This window comes from Neopsephotus bourkii, unplaced genomic scaffold (genome assembly GCF_033783945.1).
Source record: "Neopsephotus bourkii isolate Nb327-2 ecotype Australia unplaced genomic scaffold, CSIRO-AGI_Nbou_v1 NB_1682, whole genome shotgun sequence".
In the NCBI taxonomy this organism is placed as follows: domain Eukaryota; kingdom Metazoa; phylum Chordata; class Aves; order Psittaciformes; family Psittacidae; genus Neopsephotus; species Neopsephotus bourkii.
In genome coordinates, this window is record NW_026902156.1 from 18,240 (window position 1) to 46,102 (window position 27,863).

Here is a 27,863-nt window from a genome sequence, read left to right on the forward strand (position 1 = left end):
GATTCAATTCAATCATGGAGCTTCTCCCTCCAGCCCAAGCTACTTCATGTCTCCAGGATAGCTCTCAGGCTCAGCCATGGCTCCAGGCCTCACCATGGTCCTGGCAGAGGCTGCAGCTCTATGGGCTGAGGTAATGCACACATTGGAGTGTTTTGGGGTGGTTTATGTATGCAATGTTTGCCCATCACCCATCAGCTCTCTGTGCAGGAAAGCAACAGGAGAGACATCAGGGCAGGCAATGTAATCACTCTGGGCTGCCATACAGCAGGTCTGGAGGCTTCAGAATAAGTCCACAGCTCCTGTGCTTTGTTCTGCTCAGGCTGCCATGGAGATCCTGGCTTTTATTGCTGCCAACAGGGAGCTGGAAAGCCAAGGTGTGGAGCAGGGGACAGGGGTTCCTTGATAGTATCTGCCCTTTGGTGGGGATTCATGACTCCCACTTCTTCAAACTCTTTCAAAGCACCTTCATTCATAACAGAGGTCACCCAAGAACTGTATTTAACTTGAATTCTTTGCTGTCTGAAATGGAATGAAGTGAATAGAGGTGGAAATCATTTAATGAGGTTTGAGAATCAAAATTTGTAAATACTTTCTCCACAGTGTGCCTGTTATTTGCTGTCCTCTCCATTTATCTTGCTATAAATGTTGGTGTATTTTTCTTATGGCCCCAAATGACTTCACATTAAGTTTAAAAAGGGGTTTCATTTAGTGGAACAGTAGAATTCACTCTGTGTTTATTCTGATTTGCCAAGAAAAAGGAAAGCAACACACACCAAAGCCCATACCTTGACTCAGAGCAATTGTAAAAGCCTTTGCAATGTTCATATTTGTGTATTCAGCTGGTGATATCAAATAAGCCATCACATAAGTTCAGCTGCAGAAGACTCCCCAAAAGTTGTCCATCTAAGGCACTTCCCAAACAGGTGAGCACCTCCCCACATCTCCATTCTATCTGAGCCTATACTGGGAGAATTCTAGATCATTTTATTTTCAAGAGTCTCTTCAGTGCCTTCTTTACCTCCCTATTTCTCAGGCTGTAGACCAAGGGGTTCAGCATGGGAGTCACCACGGTGTAGAGCACCACAGCCCATTTATCTGCTCCTCTTGAGCTGCTTGAGCTGGGGTTTAAGTAAGTAAAGAAGCATGCCCCACAGAAGATGGTGACAGTGGTGAGGTGGGAGGTGCAGGTGGAGAAGGCTTTGCGCTTGCCCTCGGCTGAATTGATGCTCAGGATGGTGGCGATGATGGCCACGTAGGAGAGCAGGACAACCAGGGTGCTGGACACACCAAAGAGAGATGCTGCAGTGGTCAGGATGATGTGGCTGAGGGTGGTGTCAGAGGTGGAGAGGGAGATGAGAGGGGAAATGTCACAGAAGAAGAGGTCGATGGTGCTGGAGCTACAGAAGGACAGGGTGGACATGCTGATGGTCTGTGCCACGCCATTGGTCAGCCCCACGAGGTACGAGCCAGTCACCAGCTGGAAACAGCACTTTGGGGACATGACAAGGGGGTACAGCAGGGGATGGCAAATGGCCACGTAACGGTCATAGGCCATTGCAGCCAGCAGGAAGTACTCAGTCATCCCAAAGAAGTCAAAGAGGAAGACCTGAGCCACACACCCAGCATAAGCAATGCTCTTCTTCTGTGACATCAAGTCAACCAACATCTTGGGGGTGACGATGGTGGAGAAACAGAGGTCTACAAAGGCCAGGTTGCCCAGGAAATGATACATGGGGGAGTGGAGGTGGGGGCTGGCCCTGATTAAGATGATGATGCCCAGGTTGCCCACGATGGTGACAAGGTAGGTGAGCAGGAAGAGCAGGAACAAGTAGACCTGAGTCACCGGCTCCTCTGTGAACCCCACCAGGCTGAACTCGGTCGCTTGGGTGCAATTGCTTTGTGCCATGGGCTGGATGGTGCTTTCTGTGTGAGCTCCTGGCTGGAGGTTTCTTCTCCAAGAGGCAGTGCTGTCCCAGGTGGAAAAGCCTCTGTGTGGTGGGAGCTGCTCAGAGACAGTCCTGCAGGATGGAAAGGGAGAGTTCAGGCAGAGATCAATGAGGAACAGGTTGGGGAAAGTCCTGTGCCAGCACAGGTAGAACAAAGGGGTGCTGAAGCAGTTAAACACCATGGTACAATGTGGTGTGTGCTCCTCTGGCTCACCTTGAGATGTTGATCAATGACCTCTATGGAAAGCAGTTGGTAGGTTGCTCACCTGAATAGCTTTATCCTAGTGCTGCACTTCATTGGTTGCATTGGTGCTGAGCCTGGGGCTTGGAGACCATCCGGCTCAACCTGGAACACAGAGAAACGTGGTGCTTTCACAGTGCAGAGTTGATCCTTCATCCTCTTGTGGGAATTTGCCAACCACCCGCTTCTTCCCTCTCTGCTAGTTTTCTTCCTAACTGGAAATTGTCATACATTCCTGAACTATGTAAAGTGCAGTTTGCAGAGAACTGGAGGAGCCTGTTCTAGTGAATGTGTACGCTGCCATGGCAAGGGGCTGGAGCTGGATCAGCTCTAAGTTCCTGTCAACCAAAACCATACTATTAACCTAGGCATTCTTACACAGAGGTTTAGGTTGGTTTTCCCCCTCCCTCCTGACACATTTTGTTTGCTTTAAAAGCTTTTTCTGGGTTCTTTGGCTGTTCCTCGACACTACAATAGAAACAGGCAACCCCAGAGCTCAGCAATCTCTTCTTAACGTTATGCTTGGTAGGGAAAAATTCATCTTTCAGACCTGCCTCATCTCAGCAATTGGGAGCACCCTGAATGTCCTGTACATTGAAGCTTCTGGTGCTTCCAGGGGCCCTTTGTGCGCAGAGGAGAGGAAGCCTCCTTAGGGTGCTTTCCACCAGGGTGATCTCCAAGCCTGCCTTCACAGCAGCAGCATCCTGGGAAGCCCAGAGCATCATCAAGAACTGGAACCCAGGACCCTGTAGTAGGGCAGGAGGTGGAGGCAGGAGCTGCTGCTTGTTGGCAAGAGAGAACCACAAGAGAATGATGGCTCAGCACACACTGTCCTTGCACAGAGAGCTCAGAATGGGCTGGAAGATGCTGCCCCTCACTTACATCTCAGCTCTGTCTCTGATGCCCTCCTGATGCTCTCAGTGATGGATGTGAAGATGAACGTGCCTGGAGCTGTGCAGGGAGCCTGGGAATGAACCAGCATCAGCAAACCCCCTTCCTATTTCAAGTGATGTGGGGATGTGGGGACTGTGAATCCCTTTGGGCTGCAGGAGGTGACAAAGCCCACAGCAGGTCATTATCTCTTCTCTGTGCTGCTTGGTTTGGAGAAGTGTACCCAAAGGAGATGACCTCAGCTTGAGCAAGCAACAGGGCTTTGGGCTCCCTTAGAGCAAACCACAGAACCCCACCTTTCACATCCACTTTTGGAGTATTTCTGAGGCAGCTACAGCTTCACAGGGGCCATGGTTGATATTATGATGGCAGCAAGGTGAGAGGGAGCTCGCCAATTGGAGTTGGTGCCAGGGTCCATGTACAATGAACCAGCTTTCCACCCATCTTCAATTCCTTGTACTCAAACCATAGCTCACAAGTTTGGCTGCAAAGGAGCCAACAGAAGATCGTGGTGAGCTTGCTAACAGTGAGGTAAATGCTGTCCACTATTTCTTCTTCATCCAAGCTTCAGTGCTCACATCAACCAAGGCACTGAGGTTGGCCAGGCTTAACTTACCCTTGGTGCATCCATACTGGTTACTCATGGTCACCCTCGTGTCGTTCCTCTGCCTGGAAAGGCTTTCCTGGGGAATTTGTTTCTTTAAGTCTCTGGGGACTGAGGCCGCCCCAGTCCTTGTGCTCTCCTTGATGGTGCTGTTAACTTTTTCCACCCATTGTGCTGGAAATTGAAGGCAGAAAGGAGAGCTTGAGGGAGAGGTGCCTGATAATGGAAGAAAAGAGATGGGAAGGATCAGATGGGAAGTGCGATAAAAGGACTGTAATGGGCAGCAAGAGGGGGAAAGGGCTCCAGGGGGACCTTACTGTGGCCTTTGAATGCCTTAATAGGGGAGTGAGAGAAAGCTAAAGGGGAGCTTTGGACAAGGGCCTGTAGGGCCAGGCCAAGGGGAATGGCTTGAACCTGCCTGAGGGGAGACTGAGCTGAGCTCTTAGGCAGAAGCTGTTCCCTGTGAGGGTGCTGAGGCGCTGGCACAGGGTGCCCAGAGAAGCTGTGGCTGCCCCATCCCTGGCAGTGCTCAAGGCCAGGTTGGACACAGGGGCTTGGAGCAAGCTGCTCCAGTGGAAGGGGTCCCTGCCCATGGCAGGGTTGGACTGGAGGAGCTCTGAGGTTTTTTTGACCCAAACCGGTCTGGGATTCTGTGAAACAAACTAACACAGGGACATCTCCAACTCCATAAACTAAAATCTCTTGCAGTAAGTAGACAGGGAACTGTTTCCTGAATCCACACACCAAGAGCACAGTATGGTGGGTAATACGTGTCACAACACTTGGACCTAGTAGACAGATATCAGTGAAAAGAATTTTGTTTAGGTACTACAGCAGTTCTGGTGTTGATTTGAGTTCAGGTGGTTGCTGTTTTCTTGCTCTTCCCATCACTGCTCATAGCAAAATGGAAGAAAAACCCCAGTGAAATGATAAAAACTTGGTGTGGGGACAATTACTGTCTTAGTGACTTCAGCAAAGGCAAAATCAACATTTGGGGTGGGTTATATAGGAAGATGTTAACAAGGGGTAACTGAGTGTAGAAATGGTTTCAGGAACTCTCTTTGCAATGCTGGAATCCTGTTTAAGTAGCGTTAGGAAAGCCAGTTGATAAAGTTGTGAAAATAATCAGGGGTGAGTCACGTAGACATTCACTTGTCACCCACTCCCTCCTCTCAGTGTGGGAGAAGGGGGAAGACATCTCCTTAAATCCACATATTTACAGCTATTGTTCCTGGGCTTTATTAGTGCACCTGTAGATGATTCTTTGGGTGCATTTTGCTTGTTGTCAAGCAAAGGGTGTGAAATCAACTCTGAAAGGCATTGTGGTGCTTGGCCATCTGAGAGTCATGGTATGGATGAGCCATCCCTGATCACAGCGGCTCAGCAGCAGTGATGAGCAGCTCCTAGGACACTTCTGACATACTTGTGGGCTATACAAAGAATTTAGTCTGACCTTGGCAGCAGAATGAGAATGGGTTTTAGAGACATTTCAGATTTTGCAGAGGGTACCCAAATGGGACATGAAGCACAAGTGACTCCATCTCTGGAGCAGCTAATGTCCCTCTGTGCTCACTTGAGGGCACAGTTTTCCATCCCCAGGGGGGTTATGCACATGCAGTGCCTGGATGTCCAACAGCTGAGCTGGTGCCTTTGGGCTTCCACTGTAGTCAAGGTCGAGAAGTGGGCATTTCCAGACAATGCTGAGTTGTGCCAGGGTGAACTAATAGGCCTTTATCCCCCTGAGCTGCCTCAGCTGGGGCTCCATCCCCACCTCCTGCCCGATTGCCACCCATCTCTATTTAAGCTCACTCCAGGGAGGTTGAGTTTTATTAGAGGCACTGTGGTTTCCTGTTTAGCAGGAGGTGTGCACTCTTATGAAATCCTTTGATGGTGACCTAGGCTTGCTAATGGATTTCCCTAGGCATTGCTGGACCTGACCCTGATCAGGGGGTTGATTTCATCTGGATTGACATGTTTTGGCCTTGGACCTGCCTCATCATCACCTGGTTTTCTGATGCTCTGGAGTCTTGGCTGAACTTGGCCCAGGTCTCTGTTCCTGCCATATTTCTGTAGTTCAGGTGCTGTGGGATGGTCCCTGCACACCCTGATGTCCCCTTCGACTTTGTTTAAAGAGATGAATGAGACAAACTCTCATGGCAGTCCCCAGGCTCCTGCAGAGTAGAACCCATCATCCTTTGCACCCAACAGTGCTCCCTGCTCTGACTGTCCCTCTCTCTTTGGAACATGTCCCTGCATGGGCAAAAAGAAGATAGCATTTTCAGTGAGGGAAATAGAGTGATGAATTGAACGTTATATACAAGTGTCATCCTCTGGTCCATAGTGCCTCTCCTTTACCAATATTAGAGTTTGATCGAGAAGAAATGTGGTATGTATTTGGTGTGGGAATTTTGTGTCTACAGCCAGGAGTTTCTGCATTATGTAGACCCTTTCCTCTGCAAAGATTGAAGCAGAATCATGCAAAGATGCTTTCAGTATAAAAGGTATTCCCAGAACCTCAAACCTGTTTCTTAAATTGCTGGAATTGACAGTTGTGCCCCCCTGCACATTAGACTGAGGTTCCCCTTGGACAATCACAATGTTGAATCCACTACATACAAGGCTATTGCAATCAAAACCTCTCTTGGGAACACAGAGCCAAGATAAATGTTTGAGCATTTCAGTTTCTCTGCTTTGAGAACTTTATTAAAGCCAAGAGGAAATAAAGACACCAGAGTGGGGTAATGAACCCTACAGATGACACTTCTCTTCTAGGCTCCCTTTCCCACCAAATCTTGGGCCAGATGATTTCTGAGTCCCAACTTGGGCTTTTTGTGGCTCTAAGATTTTGTATGTATAGTCTAAGCAGCAATATCGAACAAAATAGAGGAAGAAAACAAGGTGTGGTGAAGTTTTTATAGGAAGTACTCTGATGCGACCTCATAGCAGCCTTCCAGTGTCTGAAGGGGGCCTATAGGGATAGTGGGGATGGACTCTTCATTAGGGACTGCAGTGATAGGACAAGGGGTGATGGGTTCAAACTGAAACAGGGGAAGTTTAGACTGGATCTAAGGAGGAAATTCTTTCCTGTGAGGGTGGTGAGGCACTGGAATGGGTTGCCCAAGGATGTTGTGAATACTCCATCCCTGGTGGTGTTCAAGGCCAGGTTGGACAGAGCCTTGGGTGCCATGGTTCAGTGTGAGGTGTCCCTGCCCATGGCAGGGGGGTTGGAACTGGATGATCTTAAGGTCCTTTCCAACCCAGACTATTCTATGATGTTATGATTCTATGATATCAAAGGTCTCTTTCCTGCCAAGCTCCTTAGCATCTGATTAGATCGGTTTTGCCTCCTTCACTGAGCAGAGGTTGAAGTCACTTTCCACAGACAAAAGACAACATCTCATCTCTTGCTGCTGTTTGCCAGAGCACACAAAAAAAACTGTTCACCATCTGTATTATGTTCAAAACACCAGTTAATTCTCACTCAGAGCAGGTAAAGGAAAGATATTTTCCCCCATTGGTGTGTTTTGGCTTCTCTGAGACCCAGACAGCTCTCAGTTAGGATCAGTTAATTCTGTGTTCAGGATTGTCTTTCATCTGTGGAAATGAGCCACTGTCTTAACTCCTCTATGAAATACACTATTTGGTATTTCCTGGTGTGCACTAGCAAGAGTTAAGCATGGGCATGGAATGTGGGTGCTTGTCTCGTGCTGGAATTCTATCACACCATCTAAGTAAATGGCAGTTAAGATGAATGTAAAACACCACTTAAATGAATGGGATGATCTCTTAATGTGCCCAAATTGTCCTCAACACTGGGTAGCCTCAGCACCATTCATCATTCTATATTATGAATGATATAGTCTACAGTTTCTGCCTTAAAGTGAAATCTCTTGTGAAGTTGCAACCAGGGGAGGGATTCCCTTTGATAGTCAAAGGTGCAGCTTGAGACCTTGATTCACACACCCTCTTCTCTTTGAAAGGCACAAACAAATGCAATGAATCTTTTGAAACCTTTTCTCTGACTCTTTTTCAGCAAGCAAATGTAAAACTGCACTTCCTCTTCCCTCCCACCCCAGCAGCTTTAATAAAGAACTCACAGGTAAGAGTGAGGAATTTTACTGGAGCTGAGCGACAAGGTCAAGAATCTTGGAAGAAAAATAGATACTTATCAGTGGCAAAATTTATAATTGAGGAAAGCTGATTGGTGTTTCCTGTGAGGAAATGAGGTCTGGGACAATGCAGGGTGATTTCTTCATACAAGTGACTGAGAAGTGAATTCAAGTTTGAGGTTTCACTATTCTTGGTTTCCTTCGGAGGAAGGATCATAGAATCATAGGACAGTTTGGGCTGGAAGGGACCTCCAAAGACCATCTGTTCCAAGCCCCTTGCAATGAGCAGGGTAATCTTCATTTGAGATGCTTGTCATGGATAGGCACATCTGGGACCGGTCATTGTACCTGCTTGAATCTGAATCAGTTTTCGCATGGTCTTGATGTGATTTGGGGAGTCTCTTTCTCATTTATCACTGGCACTGACTTTTGTGCAGTATGTGCAGAAGGACCTACATCAAATCATGAAGGTTATTGGGAAAATTCCATGGTTTTAGTGCCCCATAGGCTGTCTCATTTGAGGTGAATTGTTCATGTCCTCGATGACAGAACTGTTTAATGTTGCCAGCGGTTTAAGAACCTTCTCCCGCACCTCACCAGAGCCTCCTTCACCTCGTTGTTCCTCAGGCTGTAAATGAGTGGGTTGAGCATGGGGTTGACCACGGTGTAAAAGATGGAGGCTACCTTATCCAGGCTCCCGTGACTAGATGGAGGTTGTAGGTACATGAAGAATGTTGTCCCAAAGTACATGGAAACAGTCATTAAATGGGATGCGCAGGTGTGGAAGGCTCTGGCCCTGCTCTGTGCTGAGCACGTCTTCAGCACGGTGCGGACGATAGAGATGTAGGAGAGCAAAATGATCACACTTGCCCCCACGATATTGATGGTGAATAAGGCAAAGATGACAATCTCATTGATGTGGGTGTCAGAGCACACGAGCTTGAGCACAGGGACTACATCACAAAAAAAGTGGTCGATGCGGTTGGGACCACAGAAGTAACCTCCAAAGACGCACCACATGGAGATGATGGCACTGAGGAAGGCGAGTAGGTAGGATGATGCTATCAGCTGCCAGCAGACACGGCTGGAGGTGATGGTCACATAAAGCAGGGGCTGGCAGATGGCAACGTGCCGGTCATAGGCCATCATGGCCAGGAGGTGACACTCGATAGTAGCAAAGAAAGCGAAGGCAAGGAATTGCATCATGCAGCCAGAGAAAGAGATGGTTTTGTCCTCTGCTAACAGGTCTGCCAGCATCCTCGGGGAGATGACTGTGGAATAGCAGATGTCAGTGAAGGCAAGATGGGTGAGGAAGAAGTACATGGGGGTGTGGAGGCTGGGAGACACCCGAACCAAGATGATAATGCCAAAGTTCCCCACGAGAGTCACGATGTAAATCAACAGAAACAAGACAAAAAGAAGGGTCTGCACACGAGGGCTGTCTGTAATTCCCAACAGGATGAATTCAACCTGGGTGTGATTTCCTCCCATGACCAGGTGTTACCTGCTGAGGCAAAAGCAAGAGAATATCACACTGACCAAAAGCATATCTAACTCCAATCAATGACCATTTCAACTGTGACACTTTAAAATACTCCAATATATTTTGTAACCAAAAGATAGATATTTTATGTTTTTCAGATGAGGTATTCAGGAGAGAAGAGGCAGTTTGTTGAAGCAGCAAATGGCATTTCTGCTTTTCTGTGCTGAGAATATTAAAACTCTGGATTTAGTGAAGCACACGGGTTTGAGCAAAGAATCAGATCTTTATTCGCTTTCAGTTTGAAGGAAATTTGTGTCAGAAGACACCTCAGAGTAATTTCATATGATCTCATGTAAACGTGGAGCAAGAGAAAGTCCCAGTCCCAGTGAAATCACAGCTTACAGATGAATGACCTCTGGGCATTTTCTCTTAGGTTTTGATTATCATTCAGTCACCAAGCCCCATTTATCAAACTATTTGAGCTTATTCACAATAGATAACACTCGCACTGGTAAATTAATGATTTATACCTTTCTGAGCTACAGCATGCTGAAGCATCCTAAACACATAGGCATTGGGTTGCTTGTTTTAAAAAAGAATTGATATTACAAGGTGCTGATTCCAAAGGCTGATTTCTTAGTGACTATATTCTGTTGATGATCTGAAATGTTGCATTTCTTTATAACAATATAAAATCCATCCTCATTCAAGTCTTGAATAAATCAATGTATCTTGCTTAAGCTGCCTATGTAAAAGAAACAGAACCTGCATCAGACATTGCTCCCTCTTCTCATGAAGAAAACTCACTTTGGTAAGACTGTTCTCTGACAAAGACAGTAAAAAGACGACCTGAGGACATGCAGAAGCAAGCCCACTGCCTCAGTGCAGGTGAGGCTCTGCTTTCGGTTGGTGTTACCTCCTGTGCCTTCCTTCTGCCAGCGAGTGATGGGACCCAAGAGTTTATCCCCAGTGCAGCAGAGAACATCTATGTGCCAGCATCAGCTCTGTTAAGCACCTGATGTGAAGAGAGGGGAGCTCCTGCCAGACTCCAAGAGCCCAGCTTGTGGTGCTGGGGCTGTAAATACAGTTGCATGTGCTCTCCTGGGAGGAAGCCTCCAGGGCTGCTTATGCTTTCCCAGGGGAAAACAAAGAGAAGAAACAGCAAAGGGTGTGAAATCACCTCTGAAAGGCATTGTGGTGCTTGGGCATCTGAGAGACATGGAGTGATGGAGCCATGATCACAGCTACACAGCAGCAGTGATGACCAGCTTACATGATGCTTCTGACATACTTGTGGACCATTCAAAGATTTCACTTTCACATTGGCAACAGAATGGGAATGGGTTTAGAGACATTTCAGATCTTGCAGAGGGTCCTCAAATAGAAACTGAAGCACAAGTGACTCCATCTCTGTATTTGCTGCTGTCCCTCTGTGCACACTTGCGTGCCCAGTTTTCCATCCCCAGTGGGGTTATCCATATGTAGTGTCTGGATGCTAACATCTGAGCTGGTGACTCTGGGCTTCCACTGCATTCAAGGGTGAGAAAGGGGCATTTTGAGGCAGGGATGAGCTGTCCCAGGGTGAGCTAATAGGCCTTTGTCCTACTGAGCAGCCCCAGCTGGGGGTCCATCCCCACCTTCTGCCTGTTTGTGCCCCATCTCTATTTTAGCTCAGCCTAGGGAGCTTGTGCTTTATTAGAGCAGTTGTGTTTTCCAGTTTAGTAGGAGTTCTGCACATCTAAGGAATCCTTTGATGGTGATCTAGGCTTCATTGTGGATCTGTTTAGTGATTTCTGGACTGGATGCTGAGCAGGGGATTGACTTGGCTTGGTCTTGTGTCTGCTTCATCATCACAACTTTCCTGATGCTTTGGAGTCTTTGCTGCTCTTGGCCTAGGTCTCTATTCCTGCCCTATTTCTCTCTCTCAGGTACTGTGGGATGGTTCCTACACACCGTGGTGTTCTTCTTTGTCTCTGTTTAAAGAGATTAAGGAAACAAAGCCCTGTGGCATTCCCCAGGCTCCTGCAGAGTAGAACCCACCACCCTCTGCACCCAACAGCCCAACCACTGCTCACTGCCATGGCAGTCCCTCTCCAGCCAGACTGTGTTCCTGCATGGCTAAAAAAGGAGTTATTCTTCTCTGTGACAGAAATAGAGTACTAAGGGGAACTTTTTCCCAATATTTATCTCTGGTCGTTAGTTAATTCTGTTTTACCAAGTATATTATTAGACTTCTATGGCAGGACCTCTGTTATCTACCTGGTATGGGAATTTGGTGTCTACAGCCAGGGGATTCTGAATTTTCAGATCCCTTCTTGGCAAAGATTGAAGCAGAATCTTGCAATGATGCTTTTATCATAAAATGTATTTCCAGAACCCCAAGCCTGTTTCTTGTATTGCTGGAATTGACAATTGTTCCTCCCCTGTACGTTAGACTGAGGCTCCTCTTGGGAGTTCCCTGAGCTGAATCCACCACATGCAAGACTATGGCAATCCAGCCCTGTCTTAGGAATGCAGCACCATGTCTAGGTAAACCTTTAAGCATTTCACATGTCTCTGCTTTGGAATCTTTCTAAAACCAAGGAGGGGATAAGAACACCGTAGTGGGGTAATTTATCAAGCAGCGATGACCCCTACAAGTGACACTTCTCATCTAGGCTCCCTTTCCCATTAAAGCTTGGACCAGGTGATCTCCTGAGGTGAAACCTGGGTTTGTTGTGGCTCTATGATTCTATTTGTACTATATGTCTCAGCTACAATATGGGACAAAATAGGAGGAAGAAAACAAGGTGTGGTGCAAGATTTCAAGAAGCTCTCTGACATCAGAGTCTCTGTCCTGCCAAGCTTGTCAGCAAGTAATTACATCAGTTCTGGCTCCCTCACCGACCACAGGTAGAAGCCACTTTTCCCCAGACCTCTCACTACTGTTTGCCAGAGCACACAAAGGACACTGTTCACGACCCGTGTGCTTCCCAAATGTAAGTTAATTCTCACTCACAACAGGTAAAGGAAAAATGTATTCCCACACCAGTGTTTTTTTGCTTCTTTCTGACCCAGACAGCTCTCAGTTACGACCGATTCTGGGTTCAGGATTGTCTTTTTTCTATGGAATCTTTCTACAGAATTAATTCTTATGGGAAATAGACAATTTGGTTTTCCTGGTGTGCTTGAGCACGAGCTGGGGATGGACGTGGGATATAGGTGCTTATCTCCAAATGGAATTGCATGTATCACACCATTTAAGTGAACGGCACTTAAGATGAATGTAAAGCACCCCTTAAAGTGAATGGGAGAATCCCTTGATGTGCCCAAATTGTCCTTCACACTGGGTGCTCTCAGCACAGTTCATCACCGTTATTATGAATTCTGTTGCTGTGTCAGTGACACCAGATAATGGTCCATGGTGAAACACACAAAAATGGACAAGTACTGTTTGTCTGTGGTGGCTCCTCCCTGAAAAGTCCTCCTTTGGCTCCTCTCTGTTAGATCCCGCTTTGGCTGATCCCTGGAAAAGTCCCAGCCCTGGGAGACCTTTCTAGGTATTGCTGGCCACTTCTTCCGATGAGGGCTGGACCCCTGCATCAGAATGAGTGTGCATTTCTGCTAGTATAAAAGCCCGAGCCTCATGTGGTGTGTGGAGGCAGAACCTCATAGCACCCAGGTCAACACTGCCTTCACAGGAACCCCTGCTTATGTTGAGCCTGCCACCTCGCACTGTGATGATGTTTCTCAGAGCCGGTTTCCTGATCGTCATTACATGGTCTTTGGGGTTGGTGAGATAGCCAACCATCAGAATTAGCCTTTACTGTATCTTTTGTTATCTCTATATTTTCCCTGTATTACTAAACCCGTTGTGATTCATTATCAGGTTCCATTTCTCTCAACCCAGAATCCTCAAACTCTGGAACAATTGCCTACAATAACTAAGTGAAATCTCCTGTGAAGCTGCAGCTTGGGAGGGATTCCCTTTGATATTCAAAGGTGCAGCTTGAGACCTTGATTCCCACCAGCTTCTTCTCTTTGAAAGGCAAAACAAATGCAGTGAATCATTTGAAACCTTTTCTCTGACTCTTTTCCAGCAAGCAAATGTAAAACTGCACTTCCTCTTCCCTCCCACCCCAGCAGCTTTAATAAAGAACTCACAGGTAAGAGTGAGGGGTTTTATTGGAGCAGAGGGACAAGGTCAAGAATCTTGCAAGAAAAAGGCATCTTTATCAGTGACAAAAGTTAGGACTGAGGACAGCTGATTGGTGTTTCCTGTGAGGAAAAGGAGCCTGGGATAATTGAGGGTGATTTCTGCTGCTGACTGAAGTGAAATGAAGTTTGAGGTTGTGTAGTGCCAGGACCAAACATCATGGTCATCAGTCATCTGGTGGACACCAAAGGGCCGCTGCTGGAGCATAGCCTGTTAAGGCTTTGAAGAGTCCTCAAAAATACACGGGCAGCACAGTGGTAGGATAGGTATCACCCCTTTGGCCCTAAGCTGGGTTCCCATGACATGAAATCACAGGTATAAAGCTAGACTGGTTCTTCCGTGATCTCCATGGGGGCCCTGTGGAAGGGTCAATCTCAGTGAGCAGCAGATCTGACAGTCTATTCCATTGGAGCACTTACTAATCCATCTCATTTAAAAAATGATGGCACTGCACATAGTGGCAGGTTTATCTTATTACAATTTTCCTTTTGAATACAGCAAAGATTGACATTATGAAAGCAGAGTTAGACTGTCGTCTCTCCCAAGTGAAGATAAATAGCATCATAAAAATCAGACATCATGTATCATATATGTTACAAATAACAGCTGGTATTGAGGTAATAACTTAAAGACACACATACACAGAAATCCATATATCTACATCTCTCTTTTCTGCCATATTTGACCATCTTACTAATTAAAAGGAGCCTGCTATACTATTTTTAGCCATGCAGTCTCAGCCTAGCTGTTTAAACCACTGTAGTTCCCCATCTGCTTTAGAAATGATTTCATAAGCGGGTAAGTAGAAGCTTAGTTCTCAAAAGCTGAGATGATCCTTCAAGGCCATGAGTAGAAGGAAATATATTTCAATAAGTGCACTTAGAGAAGCCACTGCTGCTTTTGCCTCACAAAGGAAGCCACCAAGAGGTTCCTCTCCTCTTGGTTTCCCTCCAAGGAAAGAAGATGAGATCTGGGGTGGTCTATATCTCATTAAATATTGTAATTGAGTATTGTGCAGGAACTGTGGAAGAATCCACATCAAATAATGGGGATTATTGGGAAAAATCCCTTTGTTTTTGTGCCCCATATTATTTCTCACTTGGGATGAACAGTTCATGTACTGGATGACAAAAATCTTCTATGTTGCCAGAGGTTGAGCAACCTCCTTCCACATTTCTCCAGAGATCCCATCACCTCCCTGTTCCTCAGGCTGTAGATGAATGGGTTGAGCATGGGGATGAGCACAGCATAGAAGATGGAGGCCACCTTATCCAGGCTCCTGTGGCTAGATGGAGGTTGTAGGTAGGTGAAGAATCCGGCCCCGAAGTACATGGAAACAGTCATTAAATGGGAGGCGCAGGTGTGGAAGGCTCTGGCCCTGCTCTGTGCTGAGCACATCCTCAGCACGGTGCGGATGATAGAGATGTAGGAGAGCAAAAGGACCACACTTACACCCACTGCATTGATGGTGACAAAGGCAAAGATGAGCATCTCGCTGCTGTGGGTATCGGAGCACACGAGCTTTAGCACAGGAACTTCGTCACAGAAGAAGTGGTCGATGCGGTTGGGACCACAGAAGGAACCTCCAAACGTGCACCATGTGTAGATGATGGCACTGAGGAAGGCAAATAGATAGGATGATGCTACCAGCTGCCAGCAGACACGGCTGGAGATGATGGTCACATAAAGCAGGGGGTGGCAGATAGCAACGTGCCGGTCATAGGCCATCATGGCCAGGAGGTGACACTCGATAGTAGCAAAGAAAGCAAAGGTGAAGAGCTGCATCATGCAGGCAGTGAAAGAAATGGTTTTGTCCTCTGCTAACAGGTCTGCCAGCATCCTGGGGGAGATGACTGTGGAATAGCAGATGTCAGTGAAGGCAAAATGGGTGAGGAAGAAGTACATGGGGGTGTGGAGGCTGGGAACCATCCGAACCAAGATGATAATGCCGAAGTTCCCCACTAAAGTGACAATGTAAATCAATAGAAACAAGACAAAAAGAGGAGTCTGCAGATGTGGGCTCTCTGTAATTCCCAATAGGACGAATTTAATCTGGGTTTGATTTCCTCCCATAGCAAAGTGTTACCTGCTAAGGCAAAAGGAGGAGAAACATCAGACTGATCAAAAATGGAGATTCAGATTTGGACCATACTTAACTCCAATCGGTGACTATTTTAACTACTACATTTTAGTGTACACGACTACATTTTTTCACCCAAATGATATATACTGTATAGTTTTAGGCTGAGATATTTGAAAAATAACAAAGAGCATATTGAAGCAACAGAAGCCATTTTTCAGATTTCTATGCTGGGAAAATTAAGACTCTGGATTTATTCACAGAGATGGGTTCTTTATATTTGGGAAAAGAATCAGATCTTCAATTGCCTTAAGATTAGAGGCACTTTGTGTCAGAAGACATCTCAGGAGAACCTCATTGGACTGAATGTAAACCTGAAGCAAGAGAAAGTCACTTTCCCAGTGAAATCTCAGCTTACACATGAATGACTTCCAGACATTTTCCGTCAGCTTTTAGTTATCATTCCAGTCACCAAATCACATTTATCAGAATATTTGAGATCATTCACAACAGATAACATTCACAGGGTTAAATAGATATTTTATAACTCCCTGAGCTCCAGCACACTGCAGCATCCTAAACCCATGGGCATTAAGTTGCTTGCTTTAAAATGTACTTGATGTTATAAAAGGTTGGTTCCAAAGGCTGATTTGTTAGCAACCATATACTGCTGGCAATCGGAAATGTTGCATTTCTTTATAACAAAACAAGATTCATGCTCATTTAACTCTTGAATAAATCAGTGCCTCTTGCTTTACCTGCCTGTGTAAAATACACACAACCTGCACCAGACATTGCTCCCTCTTCTTAGAAATAAATCCACCATTGGTAAGGCTGTTTTCTGGAACAGCTTTCCCAAAGAGGACACGAGAACACGCAGAAGCAAGCCCACTGCCTCAGTGCAGGTGAAGCTCTGCTTTGTGTTGGTGTTACCTCCTGTGCCTTCCTTCTGCCACTGAGTGATGGGAGCCAAGGGTTTATCCGTTTATCCCCAACACAGCAGAGAACATCCACGCACCAGCATCAGCTCTGTTAAGCACCTGATGTGAAGAGAGGGGAGCTCCTGCCAGACTCCTAGAGCCCAGCTTGTGGTGCTGGGGCTGTAAATACAGTTGCATGTGCTCTCCTGGGAGGAAGCCTCCAGGGCTGCTCATGCTTACCCAGAGGAAAACAAAGAGAAGGAAAAGCAAAGGGTGTGAAATCACCTCTGAAAGGCATTGTGGTGCTTGGGCATCTGAGAGACAGGGCATTAGTGAGCCATCCCTGATCACAAATACACAGCAGCAGTGATGAGCAGATCATAGGGTATTTCTGACATACTTGTGGGCCATGCAAAGGTTTCAGTTTGACCTTGGCACCAGAATGAGAATGGGTTTAGAGCCATTTCTGACCTTGCAGAGGGTCCCAAGTGGGACATGAAGTACAAATGACTCCATCTCTGGATTTGCTGATGTCCCTCTGTGGACATTTGAGAGCCCAGTTTTTCATCCCCAGTGGGGTTATCCACATCTACAGGTTCCAGTACAGATTGGGGAACGACCTCTTAGAGAGCAGTGCAGGGGAGAGGGACCTGGGGGTCCTGGTGGACGACAGGGTGACCATGAGCCCTTGTGGCCAAGAAGGCCAATAGCATCCTGGGTTGTATTAGAAGGGGGGTGGTTAGTAGGTCGAGAGAGGTTCTCTTTCCCCTCTACTCAGCCTGGGTGAGACCGCATCTGAAATATTGTGTCCAGTTCTGGGCCCCTCAGTTCAAGAAGGACACGGACCTGCTGGAGAGAGCCCAGCGCAGGGCAACTGAGATGATGAAGGGAGTGGAGCATCTCCCTTATGAGGAAAGACTGAGGGAGCTGGGTCTCTATAGTTTGGAGAAGAGGAGACTGAGGGGTGACCTTATTAGTGTATATAAATATATAAAGGGGGAGTGTCCCGAGGATGGAGCCAGGCTCTTCTCAGTGGCAAACAATGATAGGACAAGGGGCAATGGGTACAAACTGGAACACAAGAGGTTCCACTTAAACCTCTTCTCAGTGAGGTGACAGAACACTGGACCAGGCTGCCCAGGGAGGTTGCGGAGTCTCCTTCTCTGGAGACGTTCAAAACCCACCTGGACACGTTCCTGTGTAACCTTATCTAGGTGTTCCTGCTCCGGGAGGGGGATTGGACTGGATGAGCTTCTGAGGTCCCTTCCAATCTCTAACATACTGTGATACTGTGATACTGTGATCTAGAGCTTGGATTTCCAACACCTGAGGTGGTGACTCTTAGCTTTTCCAGTGAGAAAAGGGCTTTTTGAGGTAGGGGTGAATTGTCCCAGGATGAACTCATCATCATCATCATCACCATGGCTTGACTTCGTGAACAAAGATTCGGGAGGGGTTTACCCACGCTTACTACAAGCACGCTGATGACTAAGAAGGCCAATGTGGGGTAGGCAAATCCGGCTACAAAAAGCACAGCAGAAGGTGTCTCCTGGGTCAATCTGGAGTGACCAATGTCCTGAACCGCCTGCATGCCCCTTCCAGTGCAGCTTATCACTTACCACGTTCCGTTTCGTCCCTCGCCTGTCGCTACTGGGCTTTGCAAGTGTGGGTAAACCCTTGGGGCCTGCGCAGTGGATTTATTTTAGGTGAGGCACAGCGTGCGCAGAACTGGCCTCAACCCTTTACACCTGAGGTTTATCTGCCAGGGCCTAGCGAGCTTGGACGGTGACAGCAAAGTCCTCAGGCCGTAGGTTTGATTAGAGTGTCCTTCTCTTAGATGCATGGCCTTACAGGGCTACAAGAGCTCCATCTCTGAAGTTGGAGTTGTCCTTCTCCTAGGATGGTTGCCCGAAGGCTAGTGAGCCCATCCTGCCCGTGGACACACTTTGTCTGACCCTTCATTTGAGACCTGACTGGCATGGGAGACCCTACTGGAAGCAGAGGTGAGGTTCTAGGAAGCAGAAGCAGCAGCCAGCATTGCAATGCATCTGCCTGGTGGGTCATGATGAGCAGGCAATGAGGAGCGTGGCTTCTGGCATTGCTGCTGCTGAGCTCCTAATGGCTTTAGCTCTCCCCTTCCAGGTGGAGCTGCTTTCATTGTAGTTAAATCTGGTTTAAAGGCAGCTGAGCAAATGCTGGGTAGGAGCTGCCTCCCCTTCTTTGGGCACTTGGTGACTGGATTTAGGAATCACCTCAAATGTCGTTGGGCAAGCACTTATCTCCTTACATTTGAATGCACCATGTCACCTCTATTGTTTACTGGGTCAATCAGTTCACTTTATTGCTGTGGGAGATTTGGTGGGGTTCCTGCATCTCACTGCAAGGCAGACACCTCCATTGCTGCAGCTGAAGAGATCTGAATGAACTCTGCTGATTGCATTGGCCTGAGTCTCGTTAGCTGTAATGGGACCTTGGTTTATAAAGGAGAGACATTGAGGCTTGTTTCTTAATGTGAGCCTTACCTGAAAGAGGATGAATGAGGTTCTCTTAGGAGGTTTCTGGTATGTTTCCTGTTTTTGGTAGGTTAAAAAAGACTCAGAAGTAAGGGAAATGTGGTTTTCCCCTGTTTTGATTGGAAAGGATTTGGACACTTGGACTTCAAACATGTAGGTCCTGCACTGGGGTGATCACTCCTATCCATTGTGTGAATTCTAGATGTATGGGAAGATCCAAGAACATGGATTACCAGCTCTTACCTAGGCTAGCTGGAAACTGAGCTACCTTAGTTTCCCTTAATGTAGAAAGGAAAGGCAGAGTCTCAGTTTGGTCTTACTCCCATTAAAACTATTGGCCAAGGTGTCTCTTTCTTGCTTTTGAAAGAGAATTGGGAGATATTAGAATGACTTCTTTTAGACACCATTGCTGCCCTGGAGCAGGGAACCCTCCTGAGGTCCTGGTGGAAGAAGCAAGGAGATCTTCTTCAGGCACTGGTGAGTTCATCTCTGTGTCTGCCTTTACCACTGTTCATGGCTTGTAAAGAGATGGGGGTGGATTGAGCTGAGCTCTTAGGCAGAAGCTCTTCCCTGTGAGGGTGCTGAGGCGCTGGCACAGGGTGCCCAGAGAAGCTGTGGCTGCCCCATCCCTGGCAGTGCTCAAGGCCAGGTTGGACACAGGGGCTTGGAGCAAGCTGCTCCAGGGGAAGGGGTCCCTGCCCGTGGAAGCAGTTGGAGCTGGAGGAGCTTTAAGATCCCTCCCAACCCAAACCACTCTGGGATTCTCATTTATGTTTTTTGTATCCAATAAAGAGCAGTTTGCATTTCCTGTATCTTGGGAAAGATTGAAAGTGAGAATTGGAAGGTTGGGTTCAGCAAGGACAGACAGTCCCATGGAGAGGACTGGATTCAGCTGGCTTTAGAGACCTGCAGTGTCAGCATGTATGTGTAAAGCAGAGACCGCAGAGAAAGGGATGCTTCTGTGTGTGATAGGATGTGGGTATTTGATGTGGGATGGGTGATGGTTTGCCCTGTTTAGACAAGCAGTGGTATTGAGAATGGCTGTTTGGGGTGTTGTTAGATGCAAGAGGTTTGTTTGAGATGCCTACTGTTTATGTTGGTCAAAGTTATGTAATTACTACCGAAGGTGAGGGAGAAGAATGAGGATGAGGAAGTTGCCATTGAGTGTGTGAGCCATTAGCAATGGGAAACAGCAGTTGCCTTCACCCCCATGTCTGAGGTGGGTTTAGGCAACTTCAGCTGGATCTTCTGAACCCATATAAAGGTGTTAAAGCCCTAGCAAACCCCTGTCTGCTGTTGCCTGCTTTTCTGTATAGGGAGCAAGTCCCAGTCTTGGTTTTGTTTCCTCCTTTTGCAAGCAGGAAAGAGCCACCCTGAGGTTATTTAAATTTGGAGGCATATGAAGCAAAATGGCTTTTCAAAGGCCAGTTTTGGGTCCAAAATAGGCAGGTGGAATCAGACTTCAAAAAGGGAAAATGCTGAGTGCTGACCATGGGGAAGACTTGCTCTAAGCACCAAGACAGTCTGCGGGGGCAGCTTAGCAGAGAGGGACAAGGTGGTTGTGGTGTTCACTGTGTTGAAATGAGCCATCAATGTGTACTTGAAGCAAAGGCACCCACCAGCACCCTGAGAAGAGCATTGGCAGAGGGTCAAGGAACTTTCTGCAATGAACATCTGACCACAGGCTGGGGAATGGGGCAGTAAAAGCTGCTTTGGGAAGGGTGGAGGGAGAAGGTGAATTGTGCTGAAGAAATGGTCATCTTGCTTGAAAAGGGGCTGATGGAAAGAGGGAAGTGGGAGGGGAAGGAGGAGTGGTGCTCATTTCTCAACAGGCAATATGCATACTTTAAGGTCATCTCTGCATTGTTTTAAGGTGAATGCATATTTAAGGGAAACATGAGCAGCAGTCATCTTTTTATATGGATTTATACACACACATGTTATTTAAATATAAGAACAGAGGAGAAATACATGCAAGTATAATTCAGATGAGGAGGGCCTGGTTTTTCCCTTGAAGCTACATGTACATGGAATTGCAAACAGGGATTCTTGTGTTGCTTTAATTGACCCAAGCATCACTAGAGAGTCAGAAAATCACTCCAATGTGGTTTCTTATCTACTTAATACAGCACTAATTCATGTGGCAAATTAAGCATGATATTATTGTATTTACTTGTCCTTAAATAAGAACAACTCCTACAAACAGGAATAATGTCATCCCAAACAAGCCTACTTCTTAAAAAGATTTTGGATGCTTTTGAGAACTTTGTTATCTTTTGCTTGACCAATTCTTTCCATAACAGACCAGCCAGAGGTTTAGGATTTAAGCTCTAAAATTATTTTTTCCATATAGGAATGATTGAGCATTATCTTATCAAGGTATTATTTTTCAGTTTATTATTTAGGACTTCAACCATCATGTTTTTATCTCCAAGTAATTGGGTGCGTTCACAGAGGAAACCCCAAATCCTGCACACATTATGCACTGTGTGTTCCTATGAGCTGGGGGAAGTGATTCGACCTCTTTGCATGTTCCTTTGTCTCCTGCTGCCAAGAGAGTGGCTGGAGGAAACCACTGGAGTGTGACCACCTTTGTCCTCTTGGGCTTCACCAACGTATAGAAGCTCTTCTTTCTGACTGTTTTACTCATCTCCATCACCATGGTGGTGGGGAACCTTATCAAGACCAGCTCTCAGCTTCATGTGCCCATCTACTTATTTTCTCATAGGAAATGTAGCTGGTGTCTTGCTTTCCTGGATGGGCCTGCTCCATGGGAAGCTACCACCATGCTGACCTAGGGGCAGGGTGGAATTTCATCCCCTGTGATAAGCAGTTACCCAACTTGGTTCAGGAACAGCCTTTCAAGACACTGCCTGAGCAGTGTTGGCTTTCCTTGGATGTCATCTGATGCTGATGACACAGATGCTCCATGCTTCTGGTCATAGGTCGTAACCAGATGTGCCCAACTTGTTTCATGGCTCAAAGACTCTCAGTGTTGTCCATTACTCCCCCATCCCCTCCTCTTCTCCTTAAGTCTTTCCGTCCAGGCCAAGCTTATTTTCCATCCCAGCTGCAGGTTACTCATGATTTCTCATTCCAGGATTTGGGGGTTGAGTCACATTGATACAAGGAGTCATCCTATCTTATTGTAGATTGCCACATCTGAATTAGTCACCAAAGGTTCCTCTTATGGAGACAAGGATGCATCTGGGGGCTTTGATTCAGCTTGGCTCTATTTTAATCATCCATATCAGGGGTTTCATCTGGAAAAAGTGGATGGTTCTCTTTCAGTGAAGGGTGATGGGCAGACAGAGCTACAATGTGGGTTTTGTTTAGAGCACACAGAGGCCATAAACTGAAGAGTCAGTTTAAGTCTAATGGGGAACATCAGATCATTGTGCTGAAGGTTTGGGCTCCTTCAGAAGCTCCACTCAGAAGTGAGAAGCTGAAAGCAGCTTTTCATGCAACCATGGAATGGTTTGGGTTGGAAGGGGCCTTGAAGCTCACCCAGTTCCAGCCCCCTGCCATAGGCAGGGACCCCTTCCACTAGAGCAGGTTGCTCCAAGCCCCTGTGTCCAACCTGGCCTTGATCAGGTCTATTGATCAATCATTTGTAATGCAGTAGAGCCTCAATGCTCAGCATCCATAAAGGACTTCCTGGACAGAACAGGAAAGCAAAATGGATGTAGGCAGTGTCCTGGTTGTGTGTTTGCTTTTATAAAGGTTGCTGACAGCAGCTATTAACTTCCTGAAGAAGGGGTTGTATTCTGCATAGATGGATAGGAAATAATTGCCTAGAAGATATGAGTGTTGGTTTGCTCTTTTCAGAGCAATGGGAAAGAAACTTTTCTCCATAAACCTGTGCCTAAAGGGGATTCAGGAAACCTGGACAGGGCTTTGGGCAAGGGCCTGTAGGGACAGGCCAAGGGGAATGGCTTGAACCTGCCCGAGGGGAGACTGAGCTGAGCTCTTAGGCAGAAGCTCTTCCCTGTGAGGGTGCTGAGGCGCTGGCACAGGGTGCCCAGAGAAGCTGTGGCTGCCCCATCCCTGGCAGTGCTCAAGGACACAGGGGCTTGGAGCAAGCTGCTCCAGTGGAAGGGGTTGGGGTTGGAGCTGGATGAGCTTTAAGGTCCCTTCCAACACAAACCAGGCTGGGATTCCATGATCCAGGCCCCTGGAGTTGTCCTTAATACACAAACATGCCAACACACTGATCCTCCAGCTCACTGGCTTTGGGCATGAGCCATCTCTGTCAAGCAAGGCAGCTGTAGAAGTGAACTTTGTTAACAAAGAAGAAAGTTTCTTCCTTGTTATCCCAGCTAATTAATCTCTGATGGCTTGTTATGAAGAATGAGGTAAGTCACATCCAAGTCTTCTGAGAAGCTTTCGTGGTGATGAGGAAACTTCCTTGGTAACCCCCAGAAGGTCTTGTTAAAGCTGATGACTCCTGGAAGGGTGGTTGGTCCCCAGGGACCACTTCTTACTTTGTCAAAGTGAGCAGCATCTCTTGTGATGGAAATAGCTGTGAGTGCTTCTATTGTGAAAGCCTGGGTCTGGGGCCTGCTGGAGGGGATTTCTGTGCCCATACAAACTTGGTCATACCCGCTCTTTAAAGACACACCCCTGACTTCATGACATGTGCAGATAATGTGGTTCTTGCTAAAGGGGTGCTTTGTCCCTATCTACTTTTGACCCCTAATAAAGGGAGCTGTAGAAGCTCATTGCATTTCTCCTCACTTTTGGACCTGCTAAAGGGCTCCTCATACTTTAAAATTCTTGTCATTATTTGCCTTGGGATGGATGTGCTTGTGTCTTTTAAGCTGTGAGGCAAGTTGAAGTCCACTACATCCATCCTCCATGTCTGACTGGCTTTCAGAAATGTGGTTTTCCTATCATTATGAGTTTGGGATTGGAGAATAAGCATGGGAATGGGGTCGCCTGCCTCAGCATCTAAAACTCCTTGTCCAGTTATGAGATAGTCAGGTCCCTTCTAGGAGGGAGGGGAATAAGAGGATGTTTTGTCACATCCTAGGACAGTTGGTGAGGATGGATGTGGTCCAGAGCAGGTCTGAACATCAGAAGGACTTTTACCATGGACCCTCTCTCCGTGCTATATGCATCTCAGAATAGCTTTCTCTGGATTCAACTAATTCCAGTCAGGATCTGAAGGCCCACTGGATGTCAAACTGCATCAGCTGCCCCCCTCAAACCTAATTTCTGTTGGTTTTAATCCAAAAGAGGGGACAAGAGGAACCGGCCTCAAGCTGCACCAGGGCAGGGTTAGATGGAGCTGAGGAACAATTCCTGCCCCAGAGGGTGCTCAGGCATTGGAACAGGCTGCCCAGGGCAGGGCTGCAGGCACCGGCCCTGCAAGTGCTCACACACTGTGGAGATGAGGCCTCAGTGCCGTGGGTTAGGGGTGGCCTTGGCAGTGCTGGGGTAAGGGTTGGACTGGGTGAGCTTAAAGGTGTTTTACAACGTGGTTGGTTCAATGAGTCCAAAATGAGCCCAGTTCATGCAGCCTGACCCCAGCCTCTGATGGGGATGGAAACACAGTGAGGGGAGGATGCTCTGTGTGTGTGTGTGTGTGTGTGTGTGTGTGTGTGTGTGTGTCTTCACACTTGAACTCTTGAAACTGCTCTCTTTGTCTGAACAAATACTAGAGATACAGGAACACACCTTCACCGAGCACAGATGGAGACACAAAACTCTGATTTAATGACTCAACTTTTATTTATCTAAATTTGAAGAAAATGAAACTATTTCAGATCTCCTAATCCTTCCTCCCAACAGTCTTAAAAGATTTATTTTAATTTCCTTTCAGTTGGACTAAAACTTTATAAAGGAAAAATAATAATTTAGGATCTAAGAAACCACTATTTTTTTTGCATGTTTTCCTCTAAGTTGTGGTTGAAAGTACCAGTTAAGTTGCAGGGAAGGAGACAGATGCAGTGAAATGCTCCAGGTCAGGTTTGGTTGCCCTCCTATAGAAATGTGGTGCCATTTACTCTGTCCTGAAGGGTTGGGGACATTGCCATGCACTTGACATGTACATCATGCAACCTTCAGAAGGGTTGGGTCATTCTGGAGCAACATCTGAAAGCTCAGAGGGAGCCCCAGGGGCCCCTCCAGGGTGTTAACAGTCAATGTTCAGGCAACTGAACTCAGTCCCAGATGCCTGTGTGCTTCTTGACCTGGGTTCATGCAGTCTGACCCATTCTACCGGTGTTCATGTGAATGTTTCACTGGGATAATAGTCTAGGATTATGGAATTATGTCTGTGTGGCTCAGTACAGAGCATGAAGATATAACTGGGACAGCTCAGGAACAGGCACATGTTGCTTCATGACTTCTGGTTGCCCAAAGCAGTGGTAAATGCCCCATCCCTGGCAGTGCTCAAGGCCAGGTTGGACACAGGGGCTTGGAGCAAGCTGCTCCAGTGGAAGGGGTCCCTGCTGGTGGCAGGGCTTGGAGCTGGAGGAGCTTTAAGGTCCCTTCCAACCCAAACCGTTCTATGATTGTATGACTGAAGAGACACAGAATACCTGAAAGAATGGTGTCCCATTCTGTTTGATTTGCAGGTTCTCCATGTGCTTGATCTTGCAGATGAGGGTAAATCTGAGATTGCCTACTGTGAATTTGCAGCTTGGGAAATTCCAGTTAGAAACAGATGGAGGTAGAAAACCCTCACTGTAAGAGCAGTCAAACACTGACATAGGGGCCAGAAAGGGTGTGAAACCTCTGTCCTTACTTATCCCCAAGCCTTAGGAAAACAGCCATCGTCTGGGTTAAATAATAACCAGGGAATATCAGGAAGCTTTGGGAACAAAGCAGGATTCAGCTGATTGACCCTGGGTGCCTCTTAGTTGTGTGTTGTTAAGGAATCAGCAAAGGCTTTGATCCTGGCTTGATTCAATTCAATCATGGAGCTTCTCCCTCCAGCCCAAGTTATTTCATGTCTCTAGGATAGCCCTCAGGCTCAGCCATGGCTCCAGGCTTCACCATGGTCCTGGCAGAGGCTGCAGCTCTATGGGCTGAGGTAATGCACACATTGGAGTAGTTTGGATTGGTTTACGTATGCAGTGTTTGCCCATCACCCATCAGCTCTCTGTGCCAGAAGGCAACAGAAGAGTTATCAGGGTAAGCAATGTAATCACTCTGGGCTGCCATACAGCAGGTCTGGACGCTGCAGAATAAGTCCACAGCTCCTGTGCTTTGTTCTGCTCAGGCTGCCATGGAGATCCTGGCTTTTATTGCTGTCAACAGGGAGCTGGAAAGCCAAGGTGTGGAGCAGGGGACAGGGGTTCCTTGATAGTATCTGCCCTTTGGTGGGGATTCATGAGTCGCACTTCTTAAAACTCTTTCAAAGCACCTTCATTCACAACGGAGGTCACCCAAGTACTATATTTAACTTGAATTCTTTGCTGTCTGAAATGAAATGAAGTGAATAGAGGTGGAAATCATTTAATGAGGTTTGAGAATCAAAATTTGTAAGTATTTCCTCCACAGTGTGCCTGTTATTTGCTGTCCTTTCCATTGGTCTTGCTATAAATGTTGCTGTATTTTTCTTATGGTCCCAAATGACTTCAAATTAAGGTTAAAAAAGGAGTTTGATTTAGTGGAACAGTAGAATTCACTCTGTGTTTATTCTGATTTGCCAAGAAACAAGAAAGCAACACACACCAAAGCCCATACCTTGAGTCAGAGCAATTGTAAAAGCCGTTGCAATGCTCATATGTGTGTATTCAGCTGGTGATATCAAATAAGCCATCACATAAGTTCAGCGGCAGAAGACCCCCCAAAAGTTGTCCATCTAAGGCACTTCCCAAACAGGTGAGCACCTCCCCACATGTCCATTCTATCTGAGCCTATACTGGGAGAGTTCAAGATCATTTTATTTTCAAGAGTCTCCTCAGAGGCTCTTTCACCTCCTTATTCCTCAGGCTGTAGATCAAGGGGTTCAGCATGGGAGGCACCACGGTGTAGAGCACCACAGCCCATTTATCTGCTCTTCTTGAGCTGTTTGAGCTGGGGTTTAAGTACGTGAAGAAGGATGCCCCATAGGAGATGCTGACAGTGGTGAGGTGGGAGGTGCAGGTGGAGAAGGCTTTGCGCTTGCCCTCGGCTGAATTGATGCTGAGGATGGTGGCGATGATGGCCACGTAGGAGAGCAGGACAACCAGGCTGCTGGACACACCAAAGAGGGATGCTGCAGTGGTCAGGATGATGTGGCTGAGGGTGGTGTCAGAGGTGGAGAGTGAGATGAGAGGGGAAATGTCACAGAAGAAGAGGTCGATGGTGCTGGAGTTGCAGAAGGACAGGGTGGACATGCTGATGGTCTGTCCCATGCCATTGGTCAGCCCCACGAGGTATGAGCCAGTCACCAGCTGGAAACAGCACTTTGGGGACATGACAAGGGGGTACAGCAGGGGGTGGCAAATGGCCACGTAACGGTCATAGGCCATTGCAGCCAGCAGGAAGTACTCGGTCATACCAAAGAGATCAAAGAGGAAGATCTGAGTCACGCACCCAGCATAAGCAATGCTCTTCTTCTCTGACATCAAGTCAACCAACATCTTGGGGGTGATGATGGTGGAACAACAGAGGTCTACAAAGGCCAGGTTGCCCAGGAAATAATACATGGGAGAATGGAGGTGGGGGCTGGCCCTGATTAAGATGATGATGCCCAGGTTGCCCCCGATGGTGACAAGGTAGGTGAGCAGGAAGAGCAGGAACAAGTAGACCTGAGTCACCGGCTCCTCTGTGAACCCCACCAGGCTGAACTCGGTCGCTTGGGTGCAATTGCTTTGTGCCATGGGCTGGATGGTGCTTTCTGTGTGAGCTCCTGGCTGGAGGTTTCTTCTCCAAGAGGCAGTGCTGT

The 27,863-nt window shown here is 47.0% G+C and overlaps 4 protein-coding genes across 4 annotated transcripts; all 4 read right to left on the reverse strand.

Annotated features, from left to right (window-relative positions):
* Nucleotides 1-979: 979 nt before the first annotated feature.
* LOC133224491 (olfactory receptor 5AN6-like) lies at nucleotides 980-1,906 on the reverse strand. The gene has a single exon (XM_061375980.1). It carries the CDS (start codon nucleotides 1,904-1,906, stop codon nucleotides 980-982), a length of 927 nt encoding a protein of 308 aa, XP_061231964.1.
* Nucleotides 1,907-8,238: 6,332 nt separating this feature from the next.
* LOC133224479 (olfactory receptor 5AP2-like) lies at nucleotides 8,239-9,282 on the reverse strand. Its single transcript, XM_061375972.1, has one exon. It carries the CDS (start codon nucleotides 9,280-9,282, stop codon nucleotides 8,347-8,349), a length of 936 nt encoding a protein of 311 aa, XP_061231956.1. The 3' UTR covers nucleotides 8,239-8,346.
* A 5,300-nt stretch (nucleotides 9,283-14,582) lies between these two features.
* Nucleotides 14,583-15,542, reverse strand: LOC133224482 (olfactory receptor 8U3-like). The gene has a single exon (XM_061375973.1). It carries the CDS (start codon nucleotides 15,540-15,542, stop codon nucleotides 14,583-14,585), a length of 960 nt encoding a protein of 319 aa, XP_061231957.1.
* Nucleotides 15,543-26,871: 11,329 nt separating this feature from the next.
* Nucleotides 26,872-27,798, reverse strand: LOC133224492 (olfactory receptor 5G3-like). Its single transcript, XM_061375981.1, has one exon. The coding sequence runs from the start codon at nucleotides 27,796-27,798 to the stop codon at nucleotides 26,872-26,874; it is 927 nt and encodes a 308-aa protein (XP_061231965.1).
* Nucleotides 27,799-27,863: the final 65 nt, after the last annotated feature.

Coding starts and splice junctions, on each gene's coding strand:
- LOC133224491 (XM_061375980.1), bottom strand. CDS start 1,906: ATGGCACAAAGCAATTGCACCCAAGCGACCGAGTTCAGCCTGGTGGGG.
- LOC133224479 (XM_061375972.1), bottom strand. CDS start 9,282: ATGGGAGGAAATCACACCCAGGTTGAATTCATCCTGTTGGGAATTACA.
- LOC133224482 (XM_061375973.1), bottom strand. CDS start 15,542: ATGGGAGGAAATCAAACCCAGATTAAATTCGTCCTATTGGGAATTACA.
- LOC133224492 (XM_061375981.1), bottom strand. CDS start 27,798: ATGGCACAAAGCAATTGCACCCAAGCGACCGAGTTCAGCCTGGTGGGG.